At 37.1% G+C, this 8,240-nt stretch overlaps 2 protein-coding genes across 4 annotated transcripts; one reads left to right on the plus strand and one right to left on the minus strand.

The window, feature by feature from the left end:
• Window positions 885-4,081, plus strand: LOC109725972 (5'-adenylylsulfate reductase-like 3). Its single transcript, XM_020255384.1, has 4 exons — window positions 885-1,333; window positions 2,520-2,707; window positions 2,783-2,907; window positions 3,263-4,081. Exons 1-4 carry the CDS (start codon window positions 1,145-1,147, stop codon window positions 3,706-3,708), a joined length of 948 nt encoding a protein of 315 aa, XP_020110973.1. The 5' UTR covers window positions 885-1,144; the 3' UTR covers window positions 3,709-4,081.
• On the minus strand, window positions 4,430-7,551 carry LOC109725387 (non-structural maintenance of chromosomes element 3 homolog). Of its 3 annotated transcripts, XR_002220247.1 has the most exons (9): window positions 7,443-7,551; window positions 7,130-7,175; window positions 6,792-7,035; window positions 6,269-6,421; window positions 6,090-6,195; window positions 5,754-5,868; window positions 5,629-5,671; window positions 5,028-5,087; window positions 4,430-4,931 (listed from the first exon to the last, which is right to left on the minus strand). XR_002220247.1 is itself a non-coding variant. In XM_020254546.1 (8 exons), exons 2-7 carry the CDS (start codon window positions 7,172-7,174, stop codon window positions 5,052-5,054), a joined length of 699 nt encoding a protein of 232 aa, XP_020110135.1. In that variant the 5' UTR covers window position 7,175; window positions 7,443-7,550; the 3' UTR covers window positions 4,430-4,931; window positions 5,032-5,051. The 3 variants fall into 3 exon arrangements, 2 of the variants coding, with proteins under 2 accessions (XP_020110135.1, XP_020110133.1); XM_020254546.1 differs by lacking the exon at window positions 5,629-5,671 and having other exon boundaries at window positions 5,032-5,087; window positions 7,443-7,550; XM_020254544.1 differs by lacking the exon at window positions 5,629-5,671 and having other exon boundaries at window positions 7,443-7,550.

The following is an 8,240-nucleotide window of genomic DNA, read 5'->3' on the forward strand; positions in this document are numbered from 1 at the left end:
AATCCATTTGAGGTGGGGTTAACCCCACCCATTTTTAGAAGTGTTTGGAAATAAAATGGGGGTTAAGAGATTATTCCATCCCTTAACCCCCAACCAAACGGAGGAGAGTTAAGCGTGTTAGGACTAAAGTAGTTTTACGATGGATGATATATTGAAAAATGAGACGTCACAGACTCACAGTTACAATAAGAAAAAAATGTGAGATCTAGATAGTTCTATATATAAGATATATAATAGGACTAAATCTCTTAACTTAACTATAATATTTTGATCGGTGGTAGAATTAGAATAGTCCTATAATAGATAATTCTCTGAAAAGTAAGGATGATTAGATCCAAAATATTAAAAGAGTTAAGCATATTAAAACTATAGTAGTCCTAGGATGAATAAACATGTCCTCAAAATTTTCGGAGGGTTATCGAATCATAACTATAATCAATACAAGCAAATAAGATTTTTGAATAGCTTGGATTTAACTAGATAAAAAATAAAAATAAAGAACCAAAGAGCTAACAAAAACAATTTGGAACGAAAATAGGGAAAAAAAAAAAAAAGAAGATTAGGAACGAACCATATGCGTAGCATTACTCGTCATAAGGGAAAAGTAAAAATATTTGACTAAAACTTAATAATTTTAATCTTTTTAGTAAATAAAATTAGAGTAATTAATAATTAGTAACTAATAAATATCATAAAATTTGATAAATTTTTTTTTTAACCTGAGTAAATGTAAAACTCAAAATGGGAAAAAAGCTGAGAAGTCTCTTTTAAAATACATAATAGGTGAGGGGGTTTCCGCACATTTTCCCCTCCCTGGCCCTTTTCCCCTCCGTCCATCTCCTCCACTATCGCCGCGCCTTTCTCTCTCTCTCTCTCTCTCTCTCTCTCTCTCTCTCTCTCTTCTTGATCCAACATGATGGTGTTGTAGAGAGAGAAAAAAAAACCCTAGAAAAAAAGAAATTAAAAAAATAGTCTAAAAAAAAAAAAGCGTCTTCGCAATCGCTCGCTCGGCCATGGCGATGTACGAAGAGAGCTCGCGACGACGCTAACATGCGCAGGGCTCCCCCTTCCGCTCGCCCCGACGCCCCCCTCGATCTAGGGTTTCGGTTCGACCCCCTCGCGTGTCCTCTCTAAGGGCGAGATCATGGCGGCGAGGGCTTGGAGCTCGGCCTCGCTCCTCCTCCTCCTCCTCGGCGCCGCTGCCGCCGCGGCGGCGGCGGCGGAGCCGGTGTGCCCTAGGGCGTCGGCCGCGGACGCGATCTTGGGGCGATGGGGGTCGTGCTCGGCCCCGGATTCGACGGCGATCGACGGTGACTCGATTGGGGTGGTGGAGGTGAGTAGATTCTGATTCGAGGTTAATTAGATGCTCTTTGATGGGGACATTTCATGGCGCTCTATGTATTTCTTTGGAGATTCTGTAGCTTTCTCTTGTAATTTCTCTATGTAGATAGGTGGTTGAATTGTAGATGTCAAATAATTCTTTTTACGAATCTCCTGGAATTCATAATTCTTTTAGTTTTAAGGTAATTTTATTGGTAAATTTAAGTTTTAGGGTTTTTTTTTTTTCTTTAGCTTGTAGAAAGATCTTTCCTATGAACTTTTGTCTGATGAGAAAATCTATGGAAATTGTAAAGAGGGAAAAAAAAAAATTAGGGGAAAGTTGTATTGCTGGTATGGTTTAGGCATGTATACATAAATGAGCTTTTGGATGGTTAGTTGATGAACAACAAGATATATGCACTTCATGCAGGGTAACTAATGTTGTCATGCAAAATGATGAGCAAAATCAGCACGGAGATTTTAAATGGAAGCTCTGCTTTGAAATATACGTTCTTCTTCGTTTATAGATTTGATAGACGAGAGTGCGTTGTGTCTGTTTCTGTTGTATGCTAAGGTGAATCTTTATCTTTTGAGCCTTCCAAATTTTCCATCTTTAGCTGTAGAAAATGAGCTCGGATGTGGATTGATTAGATTCACCAATCATCAGTAGGCAGATACCGACGTGCTAACACTTGTCGCCTTGTGTAATTGTGTTATATTAGGTTATATTTATCCTTGTGAAAAAGTATTCTCTACGCCATCCGGTTCTGAACCTATATCGCTTGCCCACTAGGATTACGTGCTCTTTTTATTCTTATTTTTTATGTGCTTGTCGCATTCGCTTTGGCGTTTTCCTGCCCCTTTGGCCTGTTTTGGTTAGCCTAGAGCTTCTGCAAAAAAGCTGTATTAGTAGAGCTGTGTAGTAAAATGTTCAACAGCGTCTTGCTGTAGTTAGGAGTTTTAGGCTTAGATGCTCATTTTGCTAACATGACTGTTTTAGTAACCATGTGTATTCCTTAAACTTGAGAATATCTCTAGTTCTTAATTTGCTTTTTGCATAATCTATGTAAATTAAGTTGGTCCCAAACTGTTGACTTGACTTTTCCCCTTAATCTTGAATTTGTGGTAAAATGTGGCTTTTTTTTTCTTGCAATAATTTGATGCATTTATTTATTTTTTTTCTCTGTTTCTTTTTTTAGGGAGATGAGGCTACTTTGCAAAAAGCTTTGAACATAGTGCATTGGAACAGGGAGGAATATGTTGCCATACTCTTTTATGCTACATGGTGTCCTTTCTCTAAGATTTGCAGACCAAACTTCCACAGATTGTCTTCCATATTTCCAGCTATACGGCATTTTTCGTTTGAAGAATCTGTTATCCGGCGAAGGTGTGTGCTTGATGAACATAAACTTATGGTCCAATAATTATTAAGTACCTAATAACTAGAAATGGTATGTTGCAGCATACTCTCAAGATATGGAGTTCATGGTTTTCCAACCCTCTTTCTTTTAAACTCTACAATGCGAGTGCGGTATCATGGACCACGAAACACTGATTCCCTAGCTGCTTTCTACACTGATGTTACAGGTCAGTAGAATTTTCCTGTGGATTATCTCTTGCTTTAAAATAAGAGTACCATACAATCTTGAAAATCACTATAATACATTTTAATTATCCTCATAAAAATTAAAATACAGCCTCAATCTTGAAAGGCTAAGTTTGAGGAAATCCCATGTAAATATTCTAATTTTTACTTGGCTACTTATAGTAGTAAAATATATATATTCTCTTCAGCAATATCTATCACATATCTCATAGACCAACTTGCAAGCTGGATTTCTGAGGATAACATATATATATATGTTAGCCGTTTTAACACTATGTTTATCTCCTTCTAGTGTTGTTCTCATATCTTACACTGGTACATTTAAAATTCTTGAAGGGATTAATCCTGCTTCGCCAGATGGAATATTACTAAACAAGATGGTAGATTTGTCAAATATGACCGAATTCAATGAAGACACTGAGCAGGAAACTTGCCCTTTCTCATGGGCAAGATCACCGGAAAAATTGCTACAACAAGACACTTACCTGGCATTGGCCAGTGCCTTTGTGCTCTTGAGACTTCTTTACATTCTCGTCCCAAAACTTAATGCATGTGCTAACCGAGCTTGGAGGAGGCGCGTCCGATTTGCGAGCTTGATCAGCTTTTGGGATTGTTTCCGGGCTTATATCGAACAAGCCAAGCAAGGGTTCAACAAAGTGCTTCCGTGCAAAAGAAGTAATTTGCAGGAAGGAGCAATGAATGCTAGGGTTTGGGCTTCTAAATCGTTGGCTTCGGTGGCCATTGGGGAGCCGAGTTCCAGTAACTTACATTCTACAAGCTAAAGAAGGTAGGGTGAAAACCCTAGTAAGGCTTTGTGATTTGTATAGATGATGCATCTCCTTAAAGAGAGAGATAATCATGTATTTTTGCCTTTTGGTTGATGGTATTGGGATTATTCTTTGAGCAGTCTCTCTTTAGGAGGCAGATGATTTTATAGTCAATTGTTGTTAGCCTTTCCTGTGGAATTACTTTCATCTGCAGTTTTATTCATCGAGTATGACTTTTCATTTGAAAATGTTAACATTAGAGAGCTGACTCCGTGAAGTTGAGTCTCTTTGTTCGCATACTAATCGTGTCGAGTCAATTGTAATACATAAACTCAACGTTGATGATCGATGAACACCACTGCTGTGAAAGTGTGAAGAGTTTATGAAAGATGGGTCAGCATCTGATCCAGCTGATGTTTGAAGATGATAATGGTGTTGTTTAGAACCCAACATGCGCATTTGTTCTTTTGTGAACAAGCTAATATGAGAAGAAACTATTATCAGGCACAAATAGGCAAAAAAAAAAAAAAGTTTATGAAACATGAAGCTGTGAAGTCCCATTTCCTGAAATGGTTATATCCCTACATATGATCCCTCTTTGATTTAGTGAAAGAAACCCTAGATGGATAAACAAGACCAAATCTGATACTCAACACCAGATTGTGTGTTAATGATCTCTTGCGCTAATCAGACAACAAATGTAATTTCAACAATATCATGATGAGTCGATGATCAATTGCATCATATGAAGGATGAAAGAACAAATAGTATTGCATCTGAGTAGCATAATAGCATTCCTGTTCTCATAAATTACTCGTGTTACAAAGCTGCAAAGAACACATACATCTTGCATTTCTTAACAACTCATTTAGCTTCCTCCCATACAATAATCTCATAGACTTACTAGATGACTAGCGAACCAGCGATGGCACCACAAAAACTTACCTACATATTCTGAACATAAATTTCGGAGATATGTACAACAGTAAGATGATTCAGTTGACATCATCAAGACGTTAAAGTGTCGTCAGAAATGAGCGCCATTCAAAATCAAATGTTGCCTTAACAACACTTTTTCATGGCTTAATTCAGTTGTATTTTCATCACCCGCTAAGTTAAACTGTCGCAAAAGAAGACATTAGAGTAGCTATACACATTAAACATCTGGTCTCAGATGATAATCCCTTGCTTCAAGGAACATTTACGTCAAGTGGATTGGATTCAGAATATCAGGCAGCCTAGCAAGGTCAGAAAAGGAAAAACAAGAAATTTAGTCAGAGGATAATAGATAAAGTTGAATTGTAAGTAGAACAGGTGGTAAATAAGGGAAACACTTGCTGTCGAATTTCCAACTAATGTCAATCTGCTTCTGCTGTGGTCTCTTTATTCACCACCTGTTACAACGACAATTTTTCAGAAGAGAGATGATGGTTGTAGTAGTAAGCAAGCAAATAAAGGGTAGATCAACAATATAATGGCAAATTCATAGTTTTCATCACCATCCAAAGTCAACAAGTACAGAGAAAGAATCCAGGATGATTTCTCACCATTTCGCTACTCAATTGTCAAAAAGGTTGGTGTTAATGCAAAGCTATTTTCGACTAATAAGAGTCACCTATACAACCTACTTGGCAGGTCTTGTGATAAAACTCATGGACCTATTTGGATAAGTAATCAGTATAATCTTTACAGGCATATCTCTTTTCATTTTGTGATTAGAATACGAGTGTAATTGTAAGCTATCGTACAATTACATTATCTTCCTAATTCCAACTTCTCGGTATATGGGTTTCTACCAATGAGGTGATTTATCATATTTTGAGAAAAATAATTTAAGAGGCTACACATATTATGTTGAAAACTGAATGTTGGAATGGGTCAACTACTTTAACAAGCAATTAAGTTAGGTAAGATCATAAGCTTTAGTAAACTTACTTCTACATCGATGATCAATTCACCATTTGCCATGAGAAACTTTCTACAGCATAAAAGAGGATATTGGCCTAATAGTAACAACAGCGGCAAATAAAGCAGCTAAATGCCGCAAGTAGAGTACGTACCTGCGAGATATAGTCTTTTAATTTCCCACTGATGGACTCATCCAATGCTCTCTCAGCAAGATCATACATCAAGGTATTGCCTTCTGGGCCGACAACTTTCTCCTTCTGCAAGTACCTGCGCAAACCAAATTATTACAGCAAAATTGTAAGCTAAAGAAAGCGCGAGCTTTTGCATATACACCCTCAGAAAATTCAAGCTGAAAAAACTTAAGAAAAAGAACAACATATGTGCGTAATAAAAACTTGAATGGCAATTGGAAAGCACGGATTTCGCACGAATATTATGCAAGTATCACGACATGATATCAATGTGAATTGGATTTACGTGAATCTTACCTTTGCTGCACAAGCATCTCCAGTGTCTGCTTACTGTTGCCAAAAACCGGATGATTCTCGTCACTCTCGTTTAAGCCCAGCCGTCTCAACTGATGCCATAAGTTTTCTACAATGTTGTCAACACTATCACTGTGCAGTTCGAAACTCAGTAAATATGCAGAGACTGATCTTCGACATACCTTCAGAAATTTTACCGCCTGCGAGATGGACAATGCTGACGACAACAAAAGCGAAACCGGTCATATGGGAGTTCTCTTTATCCTCCACGTATTTGCTATAGATATCGGAAGGCAGCTGACTCGTTACAATATATGATTTTGCCTCTACCATACCTGAAATTAGTTACCAAAAAAATAAAAAAAACAAACAAACAAACGGTGGTAAGTAATAACGACCTTTTCTATTCGTTGTACTATTCCAATGCAATCTAAGTTCTGTTTGGCCTGACTGACGCTTCTGCAAAAGTGCTATTTTTAACATAAGCAAAATCTAATCTACAGCTTCCGGTAATCTGCACCAAACGGATCACGAACCCATTTCGTGACACTTCAATCAATCTAGACTAAATTTTATTATATCATTATATCGCAAATTGTAGATCATCAAGCGGAGGTGTTTGATTATGTAAAAACATATATATATATATATATATATATATATATATATATATATATATATATATCACTACATTGTATCACCTACATTGCTGCGAAGAGCGAGTCGACCGCGACAGCGGACGAAGCCGCTGGAGCTCTCTCATCTCGTACCCGAAAACGCTCGAGAGCTTTTCCTTCGCCTCGCTTATCACGAGCCCAGGAAGGGCGCGCTGGCGGTAATTCTTTGTCACAATTTGCGCCAATTCTTCCCGCTTTATCGGGCAGCCGGCAGTCTGGTGCGTCTTGAACAGCACATAGCGAATTACTTCCGCAACCAGCTTATCTTTCTCCTGAAAAATAAAATAAAATAAAATTGCAGAGTATAAGTTTTGCATATATTCATGAAAAATAAAGCAAAAAAAGTTCAAAAGTTTCAAATTTCACCTCCAATGACACATCGATTTGCGAGTAATCCTCGTTGCTACCCATCCTGTAGTGATAATAATTTTTTTTAAAAAAACTAAATGATTGATAATATGGCAAAGAGTTAATACTTCATAAATTAATTGGAATTTTTTTTAAAAAAAAAAGTATTTCCAACAAAAAATTGCAAGCAATTTCACTGTATCTCAGCCAATAATCATATCAACCAAAGAGGAATTGCAAAAGCAACAAAACATAACCTAAAAAGGGAAATTTTTCACACGGAGTATTTGTCGAAAAATTAGAAAAAAGAGAAAAAGTAGAGAGCAATTACCGATCCTAAATCGCGGAGGGGAGGGGAAAGAGAGGGAAAGGCAAAAAATTTGAGATGGTTAGGGTTTCGTTTGTTTCGTGAGCCGTGATTGTGTTCGGGCGGGTCATTTCCATTTACAACCCGGTTCGCTTGCTGTTCGGGTCGGATCTAATTAGATTCGATAGGCTTATATACTGCCTTGTGGATGTTATTGATAGGGATACAAATGGAGCGGATCTTAGGACAGAAGGGAAAACTATCTTCCACCCCGTTTATTTGGTGGGTCGGGACGAATTTTGAATATGTTGATTTTTTTTTAATCCTATTTTTTGCCCTAGTTTACCACTTTATTTGGAGAGGGTCCGGACAGATTCGAAGTAGATTGATTTTTATTCTATATCTTACCAGATTTACTATTTTATTTAGAACGGATCAGAGCGATATCTGTAAGGCTAGTTGCATGGATAAAAAGAAGGAAAGATTCTTCTACCCTCGCTTCTTTTTCTTAGTGAATAAAGACGGTCAATTCAGATCCAGTTGCATCCTTAAATACTAAAATGTTAGATGTCGTTTTTGATACCATACGGCGAAAATATCATTTATTTATAGTAATACATAAATAGCTAAAATTTATTATTGAAACCTATTAAATTTCAACATTAATTTTTAAAAAACTTTGAATTAGAAAAACAAAAATTGAGACATCCCACTAAATAGAAAGATAATTGAGAGAGGCATTTTAGAGTTGTGGAGAAAAATTTATATCACCTGATGGATGAAAAGGGTGACTGAATGGCTAGATTGGAATACCATAGTTGA

Source organism: Ananas comosus, linkage group 20 (assembly GCF_001540865.1).
Source record: "Ananas comosus cultivar F153 linkage group 20, ASM154086v1, whole genome shotgun sequence".
Classification (NCBI taxonomy): domain Eukaryota; kingdom Viridiplantae; phylum Streptophyta; class Magnoliopsida; order Poales; family Bromeliaceae; genus Ananas; species Ananas comosus.

Bases quoted from the DNA above. Each gene is read 5' to 3' on its own strand.
- LOC109725972 (XM_020255384.1), top strand. From the start codon at position 1,145: ATGGCGGCGAGGGCTTGGAGCTCGGCCTCGCTCCTCCTCCTCCTCCTC. The intron at 1,334-2,519 runs GTGAGTAGATTC...TTCTTTTTTTAG, and splicing joins ACTCGATTGGGGTGGTGGAG to GGAGATGAGGCTACTTTGCA. The intron at 2,908-3,262 runs GTCAGTAGAATT...AAATTCTTGAAG, and splicing joins TTTCTACACTGATGTTACAG to GGATTAATCCTGCTTCGCCA.
- LOC109725387 (XM_020254546.1), bottom strand. From the start codon at position 7,174: ATGGGTAGCAACGAGGATTACTCGCAAATCGATGTGTCATTGGAG. The intron at 7,036-7,129 runs GTGAAATTTGAA...TTTATTTTTCAG, and splicing joins AAATCGATGTGTCATTGGAG to GAGAAAGATAAGCTGGTTGC. The intron at 6,422-6,791 runs GTAGGTGATACA...AACTAATTTCAG, and splicing joins GACTCGCTCTTCGCAGCAAT to GTATGGTAGAGGCAAAATCA.